Source organism: Mandrillus leucophaeus, unplaced genomic scaffold (genome assembly GCF_000951045.1).
Source record: "Mandrillus leucophaeus isolate KB7577 unplaced genomic scaffold, Mleu.le_1.0 Scaffold518, whole genome shotgun sequence".
Taxonomy (NCBI): Eukaryota; Metazoa; Chordata; class Mammalia; order Primates; family Cercopithecidae; genus Mandrillus; species Mandrillus leucophaeus.
In genome coordinates, this window is record NW_012105564.1 from 1,944,030 (window position 1) to 1,960,233 (window position 16,204).

At 41.2% G+C, this 16,204-nt stretch overlaps 1 protein-coding gene across 1 annotated transcript in view; it reads right to left on the reverse strand.

Moving 5' to 3' along the window:
- EML6 (echinoderm microtubule associated protein like 6) overlaps nt 1-2,205 on the reverse strand; it is a 264,728-nt gene extending 262,523 nt beyond the window's left edge. The window contains exons 1-4 of the mRNA XM_011996533.1: nt 2,076-2,205; nt 1,391-1,507; nt 985-1,311; nt 7-227 (exon numbers count right to left, since the gene is read on the reverse strand). Of these exons, the coding sequence (XP_011851923.1) occupies nt 7-227; nt 985-1,311; nt 1,391-1,507; nt 2,076-2,205 (795 nt within the window). The remainder of the gene's footprint in view (nt 1-6; nt 228-984; nt 1,312-1,390; nt 1,508-2,075) is intronic.
- Nucleotides 2,206-16,204: the final 13,999 nt, after the last annotated feature.

Consider the following 16,204-nt stretch of genomic DNA (forward strand, 5'->3'; position numbering starts at 1 on the left):
CTGCACCTGCGGGCTCCGGCCCCCAGGAGAGGCTCTCGGGGGGGCCACCCCGCCTTTTACATCAGGGATCTGCATATCCCAACAGCGATCACCCAGTTCGCTCACTGAAGTTTGCGGTGCGCCGGGGCTTCGCGGCAGGCGGCGGGATTTATTCTGCGATAGCCTTGATTTGACAGGCAACCTGGGTGAGCTCTGCCATCGCTGTCCTTGGATCCGAAACTGACAGTCTATATCCAGGATGCGAGAGCGAGGAAGAAAGAAACAGATTTTTCGCATAAGTCACCCAATCCAAGAAAATTATCCCCAAACTAAACCAAGTTTGGTATTTTTAAAAATTTTCCCCTACTCCCGCTTTCTCCCTCCAGTTCCATCTCCTTAATGATATGAAATATGCGTAAATGCTGCTGCCTGGCTGATACGATTTGAAGGAACGCTTGCTGTTTCCCTAATAAGCGAGGGCGAATATGCAATGGTCATTTTTTAGATGCTCCAATTAGTTTTCATGTGTGTGTTTAATAATCACATCCTCCATGAACCTTCTCTTCACCGAGAAAGCCATAAAGAACTTAGCAGCTCTCACTGATCACCAACTCCAATCCGCATCATGAAAGACTGTCTTACTCAGAAGAAACGAGGCACTAGTGCAATCGGAGGGAGTGCGCTACCTACAAACGCTCCTGTTCCAGGAGAAATTAAATAACAAGCGGCAAAAATCGTTTACCTCTCCCCCAGAAACGTCTGCGCTAAACACCGGGTCCTACGGAATCCCGGGTCCTGCCCTAAGCCCAGCGTGGAGCGGGGTCGCCCGCGGGACAGCAACCCCCAACAGACACACACGTCCCGGGGGTCGGCGCGCTGTGCGAGGGATGCCCGCCCTCAGGACTGCTCGGCCCGCGCGCACTGCCGCCCTGGCGGCGCCCTGCACTCCTCCCACTCCCGAGCCAGCCTCGTCCGCGGAGCATCCCCGCGCTCTCTGCCTCTAACCTCTGCTGCCAGCGGACGCCACCGGCGCGTCCTGGATCCCGCGCGGGCGAGCGAAATCCTCTGCCTGCCCTCCCCTCCCCGCCTCCCGCACCCGGGGATGGGCTTCGTCACTGGGGCGCCGCGGGAGACAGGTTCTTCCTTCAGCTGGGGCTCCGGGGGCGGGGCCACAACGCCGCGCTAGTGAACCTCCGCTGCCGGTTACTAGGCGAGATCGCGGCGCTTGGAAACAGCGACGCCCCGGAGGACTGGGGCCGCCCCCTCCCTCTCCCGGCCCCGGAGGCCTCGTTCCCCGACGCATCCTGGGAAGCGTAGTCCTCTCCGCGCCGGCTAGGGCAGACAGTGAGCGGAAGGGACCACAAATCCCAGGATTCCGCGCGCCCAGAGGGAGTCGCGGCGAGACCGGTACCGGCGTCAGCGATGCCTGCGGCTCTTGGGGTGAGGAGATCGCGGTTCACCAAGGACGACCGCGTGCCCGCTCGGGCGTTCTCTTGTGACTGAGGCGGGAGCTGGCGTGCATGGGTCTCTGTGGAGAAAAGCGGTGGAGTTGGAACAGAGACGGTCTCTACAGCCCACCATTAGAATTTCTCCTGCATCGGTCCCAGAGGGTTGCTGTAACCGACATCCTCACCATGCTGTAACTGACTCAAGCTTAAGTTTGTTTCCTACATCAGTTTTCCTTTTCATTCACATGGATTTTAATTTGTTAGAGTGCAGTTCTGCCAAGTTTAAGAAAAATGCTGGGAATGTGAGCTCACTTGTGCCCTAAGAACCGGCGCCTTCCCATGACCTGCGTCCTAAATTAGAGGACTTAGGTATTTACAGATAACCAGAGTTTGGAAGCAGGAAGGTGCTCACACCATGAACAAGTAACCTTGGCCTTCAAACGCAGAAGCTGGTGGCATTTCTCCTAAAACTGCCCGAGGTGAACTATGAATCCACTGTGTTCTCAGGTAGCCTATTTCTAATTTAGGGCCATAGCTAGCCTTTGGAAAGAGATTTCAAAATCCCAGTGACTAAGAGGCTGCAAAAAGATGATGGATTGGACGTTTGGAACGTCCTTTCCTTCCCAGGCTTTCAGTGTAATCGCTTACTCCATTCATCTCCCTCAAATTTTAAGACAGCCCTCTGACCTAGTAAGAAAGCTCGAAAGAACTGGAAGCGCCAGAGTTTGGATGATTTGTTGCCGCCTGCAGTGATGAAGAGGATTTGAATTGCTCTCATCTTTGTTTTTAAGGAAACAGATCAACAAATAAGTGAGATGGCACTGTGCTAGGCAACAAGAACACTACCAAAAACAAAAACACGGTCTGAGAAAGGTTTGAGATACAAGCAAAAATATAGTTGATCAATGATGTCGTGCCATAAAACAGTGCCAAATGAATTAAAGACAGTAAGTTTTTATTGTTGTTCTTTTTGTTTTGTTTTGAGACAAAACAGGCTGTTGCCCAGGCTGGAATATCAAGATCTTGGCTCACTGCAACCTCCACCTCCCAAGTTCAAACGATTCTCCTGCCTCAGCCTCCCGTGTAGCTGGGATTACAGATACGCACCACCACGCCCAGCTAATTTTTGTGTTTTTAGTAGAGACAGGGTTTCGCCCTATTGGCCAGGCTGGTCTCCAACTGCTGATCTCAGGTGATCTGCCCGCCTTGGCTTCCCAAAGTGCTGGAATGAGCCACTGTGCCTGGCCAGTAAGTTCTATATAAGAATTCAGAAGAGGAAGAGTTTTTCCAGATAAAATACATCAGGAAAAGTTTCATGGAGGAACCAGGAAATATAGATAGAATTGAGATAAGTAAAGATAAATTGAAAGAGCATTCCACATGGGTTTAGGGAATAAACAAAAGTGTAGATGCAGAAAAGTGGATTTAGAGAACACTAAAGAGAATACCCAGTTCGGTTCAAGGGAGAATTCATATAAGATCAAGAGGACACATGAAAGGTTATATTGTAGTTGGAGCTGAGCATAGGAGTTTGCACTGTATCCTTAAAATAATGGAGTCATTGATTTTTTTGAATAAAAGTAAGGAAATAACAATGAAAGCAGTAATCAAAGCACGAGGTATTAGAAGTCTGGGGTAGTGCTTGAGGCTACGTTAGAGATAGGGGCAGTGGTCTAGAAAGGAAGAGACGCTTTCCAGAGAAAATGTACAAATGTATTGAAAAGGGGTCTCTTAAATGAAATGGATGGAACATGTTCATTTCCTAAATTATCTTTAGTATTGCTAGTGACCCCCATGCTGTACCAGCCTGTTAAATGAGTTGGAGGAATAAGTCTGAGTCTGCCACTTACAATTGTAACCTTAGGCAAATCACTAAATCCTCTGATCTTTACTCTCCTCATTTAATAAAGTACAGCAATACTTACCCCACAGGATAATTGTAAGAATGAAACAATACATATGTGAAAAGTTAATTTGTAAAGCATTAGATAAATGTTCATTATTACTATATGGCAGTAGATAGTAACCTCTACTTGAAAGTATCAAATAAGGCTGGTAATAATATCCTTTGGAAATAAGCAGTCTTAAAAAACATGAGCAAAACTCATAATATAATAACATTATGTTGTAATGAATAGCAGTTACTGTGTTCCAGGCACTATAAATGGTGCTTTACGTGTATTAAATAATTTAATCTTCATCCTAGTAATAATCCTATGAAGTAGTTACTGTTATTTCCTCGTTTTACAGATGAAGAAATGAAGGTAAGGAAAGTTTAAGTAACTTGCCCAGGAATGCACAAAATAGTGACAAAGCCTGGATTTGAACTCAGGCAGTCTGACTCCAGATGCTGCTCTTAAATGCTAAGAATGATGAAAAAAATTGTTTAGATGGTAGAGTAGGTTCACCTGTAAATGAAACCCAAAATAGCCATGATTTAAACTTGATAGAATTTTATTTCTGACAAAAACCTGGAGGTAGTACAGGCCTAGAATGATGGCTCTGCTTAAAGGAATCCTTGAGTACTCAGGCTACTGGCAGCATGCCAGCACTCTGCTCTGCTGTCCCTAGACCTCATGGTCCAAGATGTAGTACTAGCCATCAAACATACATTTCAAGTACATTTCAAAGAAGAGAAGGGTCATGGGGCACATCCTGGCTGCCTTTAAAAGGAAGATGCTCAAAAGCTACCCTAGGTCAGGCACAGTGCCTCACACCTGTAATCCCAACACTTTGGGAGGCCAAGGCAAGAGGACTGCTTGAGCCCAGGAGTACTAGACCAGTCTGGGGTTTGGTGACACCCCTTTTCTACAAAAACTACAAAAACAGCTGGGTGTAGTGGCACAGGCCTGTGGTCCCAGCTACTCAGGAGGCTGAGGTGGGAGGGATTGCTTAAGCCCAGGAGATTGAGGCTGCAGTGAGCTGTTATCACGGCAGTAGACTCTAGCCTGGGCAACAGAGTGAGATCTCAAAATAAAAAAAGAAAGAGCTACCCCAAGTCTTTTCTGTTTATATCCTGTTGGTCTGAACTTAGTTATATAGGCATACCTAGCTGCAAGGAGATTTAGGAACTAGTTTTTATTCTGGGCAACCATGTACCTAACTAAAAATAGAGAATTCTTAAACTATGGGAAAAAAAATAAATGGCACTTTACATCCCTTACCTCTTTTAATCCTTACAACAACCCTATAAGTAAATAACTTCATTTTAATGTGAGGAAACTGAGACCCAGAGAGTAAGTAATTTAACCAAGATTATTCAATAAGTGGCAGAACCAGAATCAAATTTAGGTCTGTCCAACTACAGAACTAGTGTTATAAACCGCTACTCCCACACCTCCCAACCCAAGACATAGATCCATTTATTATAAAACGATGAGAAAGTAATAGCTGAGTAAAGCAAGGTCTCAGAATTCCTGAAGTTTCCTAGATAATAAGGGGGAAAAAGATTCAACAAACAGTACTAAGGACAGAAGATAAGTTGAAAAACTCATGAAAATTCTCACAAAAAATGCTCCAATTTGGAAAAGTCAAATGTATGTATACATTTTTAAAGGTTGAGGTGAAGAAGGGGGATATGTTTAGAGAACACCCTACATATGACTTTAGGTCTTCAGCAAAAAATAGTTTCACTGGGACCTGCCATCATCAGGGAGGTGGTTGAATGATGGCTGTACTATGCAGAGTCAAAGGAATAATCCAACATTCACAGGTGTGAGATATATCTTTGGCTGCATGGGATAGGTCCTGGAACTGGTCATTTCATAGTACCTTAAGCAAGAGCAAAACCTTGTCCCTTAGTGGAGGATGTACTTAGTCCCAACAGATTTCACCCATTTTCTTACTCTGCTCTTTTCCAATATTAGGCTACAGAAAAGTAGGGGGGCGGGAGAGAAAAAACAGGAGCCACCATATTTTAGCTCTGATAAGATCAATTCATTCCTAAAGTGGGAAGGATGTAAACAATAATTTCTATAAAATATATCAGAATAGGGAGATACGTGATCTAGAAATAGCTGCCCCTATCCAATATGAGCAAGATGAAAAGAAAGGGCATTGCAAACACAAACTAAAATCCTGAAAGAAAGGTACATAACATGCAAAAGATAGATGAAGAACCCCACCTGGAAGACAGTTTACATTCTCTGCTGGAGAAGAACTTAGTTACAGCATGAATTTAAGGTATCAGTGATGTGGTTTGGCTGTGACCCCACCCTAATCTCATCTTGAGTTGTAACTCCCACAATTCCCATGTGTTGTGGGAGAAACCCCGTGGGAGGTGGTTGAATGATGGAGGTGGGTCTTTCCTGCACTGTTCTGATAGTGAATGAGTCTCACGAGATCTGGTGGTTTTAAAAACAGGAGTTCCCTGCACAAGCTCTCTGTTTGCCTCCCGCCATCCATGTAAGAAGTGAAGAAGTGACTTCCTCCTCCTTGCTTCATCTCAAAAAAAAAAAAGGAAGAAAATCATAAGGAGGAAAAAAGTATATTTACTATTCATTAAGTGGAAGTGGATCATCATAAAAGTCTTCATCCACAACGTCTTCACACTGAGTAGGCTGAGGAGGAGGAGGAAGAGAAGGAGTTGATCTTGCTAACTCAGAAGTGGCAAAGGCAGAATGAAACTCCTCATATAAAGTGGACCCACACAGTTCAAACTTGTGTTGTTCAAGGATCGACTATATACTGAAATAATGAGATAAAAGAATGTTCCCATAATGCTAAAAAAAAATCATCCCACAGATTACTTACCTTTAAATGAAGAGATCTGGGGGACACTATCTCAGCTTATCAAACTTAGTATCATTAGTGGCAGAACAACTTGCTCCTCCTGCCTCCTGATGTGATGAGTATAAAATGCTGCATAAAACATTTTTACCAAATAATATCTAACCCAAGTCTAATTAAGCCTTGAGAACTAACTTTCAGTTTATAGAAAAAGTGGCGTAGATGAATGAGTTAATTGAAATCACAAGGAAACAATCAGGTAAAGCCAGAAGGTAGGACAGTATATAACACAACTGACCTAGCCTCATCAAAAGGTAAATGTAATAACAACAACTAAAAAACTAAAAAGCAAGGAATTATTCTTGCTTTAGTAAAAGAGACTAACGAGATATAACAATGAAAAACAGTGTGTGAATCCTGATTGGATACTGCTGGTTTGGTTTGATTTGGTTTGGTTTTTTTCCCCACAGTTTAAATAGAATGTGGGGAAAAACAATATTAGGGAAATTTGAATGCAGAGTGCATACTAGAGGATATTAAGGAGTGCATACTAGAGGATATTAAGGAATTGCTGTTTTTATTTTTAGGAAAATCTTACGAAACACATCCTGAAGTATTTAGTAGTAAAATATTGTTTGCAGCTTATTTCTAGCTAATTCAGGAAGAAATGTGAATGGAAATAGAGAAATATATACATACACATGCAGACATACACATACATAAGAGACTAAGCAAATATGGAAAATATCAGCGATTGCTGAATCTAGATATTTTTCTACTTGTTTTAATTTTTGAAATAAAAATTTGGGAAAATTTATTTCAGGGATCTAGATAGAAAAAAAAATCGAGGATGTGTGTGGAAATCAGGCTGGTCTCAGTTTTCTACACTGCAACTTGCAATGCTGCCAGAAAAAATGGAGCAATGTCTGTAAGTTCTGAAAGGAACAAAGTGTAACATCAGAATTATAACTAGCTGAATTATGTATAAAGGCAACAGGCAGATATTCTGAAATATTAAAGAAATTATATAGCACTGTGACAGTTATGATGGTTAATGGCAAATGACTAAAGATCTCAAACCATTAAAGAAGGTAGAAGTTTCTCACATAAAAAGTGTGGAGATAAGCAGTTAAGGCCTTGTACAGCAGCTTCAAGAAATTGTCAGATCCTCAGAATCCTCCCTCCTGTCTTGCTACATCCAGCACAGGTCTTTCACCTCATGATCTAAGACGACAGACCAAACTTTAGTGGTTATATTTGCATACCTGCTAACAGGAAGGAGAATGAAGATGAGCATATCCTCTCTCTTTAGAATATTTTCTGTAAGTCTCATGCAATATTTTTGCTTATATCCCATTGGCCAGAATTTAGTAACCAAGCACATCTAGCTGCAAGGGAGGCTAGGATTGTACTGTATATTCTTGGGTGCAGGGGAAAGTATGTACATTTAAAATTATAGGTCTTTTTAAATTTTTTGTTTGTTTTTTGAGACGGGGTCTCACTCTGTCATTGAGGCTGCAGTGCAGTGATGCAATCACAGTTCACTGCAGCCTCGACCTCCCAAACTCAAGGGTTTCTCCCACCTCAGCCTCCCAAGTAGCTGAAACTACAGGTACATGCCACCATGCCAGGATTTTTTTTTTTTTTTTCTTTAAGAGACAGTATCTCATTATGTTGCCCAGGCTGGTCTCAAATTCCTGAGCTGAAGTCATCCTCCCACCTTGGCCTCCCAAAGTGCTGGGATTACAGGTGTGAGCCACTGTGCCTGCCTACAATTATGAATATTTTACTAAGAAGAAAAGGAGAAAGTAATGTTGGTATTCACTAGAAGTTTCTGCTACCACTCCCATGAGATCTTTTTGAAATAAAAACTACCTGACAATGATATATAGCCACCCAAGAAGTGAGCAAAAGAATCAGAGATGGTGAAGCCATGGTAAAAAGATGCAAAGTGAGCATTGAATCAATTTAGTAGGGAAACAACTCTCTCCATTCTTCAGTTTTCCTTTTTTGTTGTTGTTGTTGTTAAACCAAGTAAAATTAGTTGAGATGGGACTTTTTATTTTTTAAAATAGTATAGTATGGTCATATTCTCATGACATTATTTCCATTCATTCAACCATCTATCAATCCATGCATCTAATTGTATCTATACATCAAGATATTGTAATACAGTTAACAAAAGCTATACTGGTTTTGTTTAGAACAATGTGATTTAGAAAGATTTGCTGCTTTCTTCTTTGTATCATTTTGATGGTTCAAAAATGTTTGAAATTAGCGTGTACTATTTTTATTAAAACAATAAATCATTGTTCTTAAAAATAGCTATGAATGATAAATTTTATTTTTATTGAAATGATATTTGGAGTCATTAGGACACATCCTTTGATTGATAAATCCACACCCTGATAACCGGCAAGATCAAGAACCTCTCAGATCAGTCTGGTGTGGTGGCTCACACCTGTAATCCCAGCACTTTGGGAGGCTGGGGTGGGCAGATCACTTGAGGTCAGGAGTTCAAGACAAGCCTGGCCAACATGGTGAAATCCCATCTCTACCGAAATTACAAAAGTTAGCCAGGTGTGGTGGCATGCAGCTGTAATCCCAGCTACTCAGGAGGCTGAGAGGGGAATTGCTGGAACCTGGGAGGTGGAGGCTGCAGTGAGCTGAGACTGTGCCACTGTGCTCCAGCCTTGGTGACAGAGCGAGACTCTGTCTCAAAAAAATAAAAATAAATTAAAAGCCTGTCAGATTGATGGACACTGTTAGGACATATGAGTGTAGCTCTTTAACCACAGTTTCCTCTGTATGAAACTAACCAATTATTTGGAACTAAAACTTGTAACCTTGACCTCATTGGTATCATACTTTAGATACCATTAAACTAATAAAAATTGACAGTAGTGAATAACCAGTTATCAACAAATGGGGTTAGAGTCCACGTTTTTAAGTAAAAGACTTAAAAATAGCACAAGATGCTAAACATAATTACCCAACACAGAAATGCAAATCAAAACCACACGATAACACTTCACACCCACTAGAATAACTATAATCAAAAAGACAGTAATAAGTGTTGGAGAGGAAGTAGAGAAATTTGAACCCTCATACACTGCTTATGAGAATAAATTACATCTCAGTAAGATGCAGCTGCTTTGGAAAGCAATCTGGCAGTTCCTCAAAAAGTTAAATATAGAGTTACCATATGACCCAACAGTTCCACTTCTAGGTATATACCCAGGACAGAGAATAACATACGTCCACACAAAAACTTGTTCATGAATGTTCATAGCAGCATTACTTATAATAGCCAAAAAGTGGAGATAATCCAAATATCCATCAATTTGTGAATGGATACATAAAATGTGTATATCCACGTAATGGAAAATTATTTTCCAATGAAAAGAAGTGAACTAATACAAACTACAACATAGACCTTAAAAATATTATTCTGGGTGTGGTCAACATGGTGAAAACCCATCTCTATTAAATATACAAAAATTAGCCAGACATGGTGGTAAGTGCTTGTACTCCCAGCTACTCAGGAAGTTGAGACAGGAGAATCACTTGAACCCCGGAGGTGGGGGTTACAGTAAGCCGAGATCGTACCATTGCATTCCAGCCTGGGCAACAGAGCAAGACTCCATCTCAAAAAAAAAAAAAAAAAAAAATTATTCTGGGTGAAAGAAGCCAGTCACAAAAGACACATATTGTGTGATTCCATTTTCAGATGGAGTGTCCAGAATAGACAAATATAAATAGACAGAAAGTAGATTCGTGGTTGCCTATAGCTGGAGGTGGGTAGGCGGGGAAATGGGAATGACTGCTAATGGGTATGGGGTTTTGGAGGGCAGGCATGATAAAAATGTTCTAAAATTAGATTGTAATGATGGTTGCACACTTCTGAATATACTGAAGAGCACCACTTTAAGGAGGTAAAATGTATGCTATCTAAATTATATCTCAACAAAGCTATTAAAAATAAAAATGAAAACAAAGTTGGACTCGTTTTACTTGGTTGTGAAATGTGGATTTCCTGCATATTATATGTGCCAATCATTTGTTTGTTCAATTCCTTAAATGGCAGTTATTTTTAGAGCAGAAATGATTTCTTATTCATAAAGGAAAGGATTGATTTTTAAATTAAAATTCAGCATTTTTGTCTATCATCCAGAACTTATTCTATGTTTAGCATGTTTACAGAAATAATTAACATCTTAGATAAACTATATAAGTCACATTAGAAGATATAAAATGCTAGGGCTAAAGGGAAAGGGGAATTATCAGTCATTTGTGGAGGAAAAAAAAACTTCTAAAGTTTCCCATCGCCCTCCCATCTTTTTTCAAACTTTTTCAATAAAGGATAAAGAGTTTCTGTCTATTCAGCTGTGGAAGGTAGTACAGTCTAAGAGAATATCAAATCAATGAAAAGTTTTCATGATTTCTTCTTCTGAAGATGGGGTTCCTCTTTATTCTCTGTACAATAAAGATAACATGAAAGAACCAGGTCAGACAAGTGAGAAGAAGCCTCTTTAATCCCTGTGTGAAAAGGACCTATTCTACAAAGCATGCCTAGATACCCAGAGAGAGTCTGGTCTTTCAAATGCAACTAGCTAGAACTCTACATAAAGTCTAGTTTGCCTGAAGACCAACTTGCAACGTACAGACATTTGAAACTTCACATCACTTAATATTTCTTAATCCAGACATTAGCGCTGGTAACAATTCTTTTTTTTTTCTCCTGCTGATAATATGTCAGTCATAGTGTACCTTTTTAATAAAGCCCCTATTGAAACACTAGCCTCAAAGAAAGAATGTGAAAAGTTAGTCATATAGCTAATAATGCATGCTATACTTTCAACACATTTCAAATGTTTTGGGTATCTTATAATAGGGGTAACATCTAGTTGTTAGATCTGGACCACTGGATCTGGCGTCATTACACATTCTTCCCAAGTGGGCCCTATACGCTAATTTATTTGCTTTCTCTAAAATCCATACCAAGAAATACCCTATTTGCTTTGTTACATTTTTGGACAATTTATGATAATATCTTGTAGATATATTAAATTTCCTATTATACTAAGTTGCACTGTATTTCCCCCAATTTTAAATCTTTTCTTAGATATTAAGTTTTATCAGTGTTTGCTAGTAAGAGCAATGAGAGTTTCCTATAGAAGGTATTAATTTGTATTTCAAAAATCTTAAAGATGTGCAATAATCTCACTGCTAGGTAGGTTCCTAAATTAATCATTTAATAATTATTATTACAAGGTGGGATGCAGTGACTCACACCTGTAATCCCAGCACTTTGGGAGGCCGAGGCAGGTGGATTGCCTGAGGCCAGGAGTTCAAGACCAGCCTGGGCAACATGGCAAAACCCCATCTCTATTAAAAATACAAAAATTAGCCAGGCATGGTGGCGTGCACCTGTAGCACTAGCTATATAGGAGGCTGAGGCATGAGAATTGCTTGATCCCAGAAGGCAGAGGATGCAATAAGCCGAGATCACACCACTGCACTCCAGCCTGGGCAACAGAGTGAGATTCTATCTTTTAAAAATTTATTATTACTAATAACTATTATTAATAGTTGTGTGTTCCCTTCAGGTATACATTCTAGAATATTGTTGAAGTTTACACTAAAGAGGAAACTGTAATAAACTCCACCTAAGAATAAGGATTCTAGAGCTGGAAGGTAATTTAGAGATACTTTAATTCTACTAAAGGAGGCTCAGGTGATTGCCGAGAATAAGGAGTCCATAATAACTTTATTGAGTGTTTATGTATTCAGAGCAATAATACTTGAGTATTGGTGTGGGGAGGGATTAATATACTACACTGATATCATCCTGGAATAGTCCAATGGGGCAATCCTTTCAGTTCAGAAGGCAAGACTCTGGAGCCAGACTATCCAAATTGTCATCCTTACTTTGCCACTTAGTGGCCTTTTGGCCTTGGACAAGTTACCTAAATCTCCCTCAGCTTCAGTTTCCTCATCTGTAAGATAGGCATAACATTACCTATTTCATAGGATTGTTGTAAGGATTGAATGCGTAAAATACATATAAAGCAGCCTGGGGCCCATCTAGACTTCCCTTTTCCTTATGGAGCAAAGATTCTACCAGGCCAAAGAAGCACGCCCACCCAGAACCCATATCCACCCCCACTTTTAAGACCATGTTCCAGATATCTGAGACCATGGAATTCCCTACACCAATGGTTCTAAGCCCGTTTACTAAGAAGGGCTAGCTTCCGGACTTCTCTGCTGGAGTGTGTTCTTCTAGGTTGGAGGGTGACCTGAAAGGAAAGTGATTTGTGGGGTAGGGGAACATGTACCTGGGGCATACATGTATGGACTGAGTGCCCACAAACCTGTGTGTAAGGCCCCTCAAGAATATTGTAATTTTTTCAGTGTAAGGCCTTTTTTTTTGAGACGGAGTCACGCTGTCACCCAGGCTGGAGTGCAGTGGCGCGATCTCGGCTCACTGCAACCACTGCCTCCCAGGTTCAAGTGATTGTCCTGCCTCAGCCTCCCAAGTTGCTGGGATTACAGGTGCCCACCACCACGCCCAGCTAATTTTTGTATTTTTAGTAGAGACAGGGTTTCACCATGTTGGTCAGCTTGGTCTCATACTCCTGACCTCAGGTGATCCACCCACCTTGGCCTCCCAAAGTGCTGGGATTACAGGCATAAGCCACCATGCCCGGCCTGTAAGGACATTTTAAAAAGTTTATTTGATATCTAACTTTGAAGTACATAGACATATGGAATGTGGGCCTTTTTTAATACTCTTGCCCTGGCCCCACAAGCATGAGGGGTAAGTGTGGTGCCTGTCAAAGCAGTCAATACCTTTTAGCTATTATTATTATTACCTTAGAAAGAGACTATGCTCACTAAAGGTAGCAGAAAAAAAAATTTCCTTACCTCACTGATCAAAGAGAACACAGCCTGCCCAGAGAAGGTACTCTGGTTAGAGATTTCTAAAGGCCCAAGCAAAGAGGCCAGACCACTTTTCAGGTTAGTCAGTGTGACAAGGAGGTCAGCAAAACCCTGCGCAAATATCGGTTGACATTGGAATTAAGATTCCATACTAAATGGGAACTTGGCATTTCCACATGAGAAGAGTAAGAACTCTCCCAGAAAGTGTCTGTAATGAAGAAAACCCACTCCTAGCATGGAGCCGCACAGGCCATTGGACAAGAGGGCAATCTGCAGATACAGGAGAAGAGGGGGCCAGTCCTGAGTAGGGCAGAGCATACACTTTTCTCATGGCCCCAGGGACAAGGTGTTAGTGCCAGTTCTTCAGTAAAAACAAGCTGGACGTGGAGACAGCAGAACCCTACTGCTATCACTACCCTACTCTGATTACACCAGAGATCGTGGGTTCCATCATCTTGAACAGATCCCTTTGTTATCTTTATAAAGTCCTGAGTTTTAAAACCTGCTCTGAAGAGTGTAGAATTTGAGTCATTCCTTATACCTGACACCTGAATAAACTGCAACTGGGTCAGAAATATAAATGTTAAAATAAAACCATCAAGTACTAAAAGAAAACATGAGTAAATTCACCCACAACCTGGAGATGAGAAAAACATTCCTGACCATGACTCAAAATCCAGAAGCAACATGGGCAAAAATGGATACCTTCTATTACCAAAAAAATCAAGAATATTTTGCATGGCAGAGAGTATCCTAAGCAAGCGAAAAGAAAAACAATTAACTGGGAAAAAATATTTGTAATTAATACCACAGAGAAAGGAAATATATTAGAGATTCTTTTGATTAAAAATAAAATCAGTAACTCTATCAAAAAATATGAACAGGTAGTTCACATAAGAAGAAATTAAAGTGGTCCTTAATCATATGAAAAAAATTCTCAAAATCAGATAAAAGTAAATTGAAACTACATTGATTTTAAAATGTGGAAAATTGTACATTTCTGAAGGTATACTTAAGGACAAAATGAACAAAAGGGAGGCATCCCTAAAGATTGACTGTAAAGTTAAAAAGAAAAACTTAAGCTTTTTGTAGTCATCATATTGGAGTGTGTTAAATAATACCCCAGGGATACAATCAGCAAAACTGATACTTGGGGAATTCTAAAAGACAATCTGTTTTTTAATCAAATAAATCATAAGAATTAAAAATGAGGGACAGCAGGGGAAACTCTTATTAAAACATATTTAAAGGACATACCAACTTATCTTCTGGAGCATATTTGGATCCAGGGTTGAACAAACTGTATAAAAAAAAAAAGAATTATGAGATAATCACAGAACTGTTAATACTCAATGTTTGATGATTTTAAAGTATTATTACATTTTAGAGATTATAATGGTATTGTGGTTATGCTTTCAAACAAGAGCTCTTATCTTTTAGAGATTCATGCTGAATTATTCACCAAGAAAAGATCTGAAGTGTGAATTTGCTTAATTTGTTTAGAAATAATCTGAACAGGGTAGGGAGAGGTGGGTGGGATTTTAGGTAAAGCTAAATCGACCCTGAGCTGATAATTACTCTAGCTGAATAATGAGCACATGCAAGTTTGCTCTACTATTCTCTCTACTTTCTATATGTTTTACATGCCCCATATATCTCTTTTTTCCAGTTTTTAAAATTAATATTTTTCAACTGTTCCAAATATTGTTAGAGCCAGGATTCTGGACAGGGTGTGTCCTCTCTATTTCAGCCAAAATACTAAGGGTATAATCGGAAGAGCAGCAACTGCTACAGAATCTTCTCTTGGGCCTATTTCCATCTGAAGGTGTTTACTCATTATCCTTGCAAAGTGCTTTCATTATAGTTTTATTATTATAAATTATAGTTTCATTGTTAAATTATAGTTTCGTTAAAATGAATCAAGTAAAATTTTGGTTTATCATTTTCTCCAACGAGAATAGGGAGAAAGTGTAGGGTGGTGGTTAAGGATTTGGGCTCTGGAGTCAGACATCTCCATTCAAGTCCAATTCTACCATCTGGATATGTGACCCTGGGCAAGTTATTTATCGCTTAATATCTCAGTTTATTTATTTTTAAAATAGACATAGATAATAAAAAACATTACATAAATACGTTGTGAGAATGCGATGAATGGGAGAATGTATGTAAAGTGCTTATAATGCGTAGCACATAGTGTTATGGGATCCTTGGAGCGTCACTTGGCCAGCCAGCAACCTCTGTGGCCAGTGGTGCCTTTGCTGGGTTTTGCTCTGGCCCGCTGGGTTCATTCCGCCCACTCTGCCTGGAAGATTGCGCTTGGCTCGCACTACTGGCCTGGATCCCACACCTGCCAAGGGCAAGTCAGGCGTGGAGCAGCAACGGGTGTGGGCCAGAGGTGGGGTCCGGCCACTGTGCACAGCCAGGCACTCCAGCTGCGACAGGGTGGGCAGCTCCAGGTGCTGGCTCCAGTGCTGGCTCCCCGCAAGACTGCTGCTGGACCAGGCATACCATAAGCAACTTTCACAGCTGACATCAGGGAACATGGTGATACTCAGAAGCTTGGAGACGCCAGAAACCGCAGAGCCCTAAAGAGAGTGTCACAGACCTGGCTCGGGGAGCTCCTAGGTCTGGGCTCCCTGAAGGGCTGCAGGTCGTCTTTTCTTCTGTCTTCTCTCCTTCTTGTTGCCCGCAACGTGGCAAGCAAAGGGCATGTTTCAGCCCTGTTTGTGTTACAGCTCTTTTAGCCCCACCATTTGACGGGTCCCGATTTCTTGTCCTGTGTACAGGAAGAATGAGGTACACGTACAAGTGGAGGATGAACAAGACAAAGAGGAGCTTTATTGAGCAATAGAACAGCTCAGAGGAGACCCATAGTAGGTAGCTCCTCTCGGTAGCCAGGGTTTTCCCAATGAGTGTTCAGCTCTCAGCAGAGAGGGTAGGTCCTCTCTGTAGGTAGGTCGTCCTATCGTCTCTTCAGGTCTGAGTCCGTGGCTTTTTAATGGACCTCAGAGGGGAGGAAGTGTGTGCCAATCAGACCATTAGCAGCCATGGGCGACCTGAAAAAAGCTACAGGTTCCCACTCTGATCATGCGACCAGCAGCCCGGCC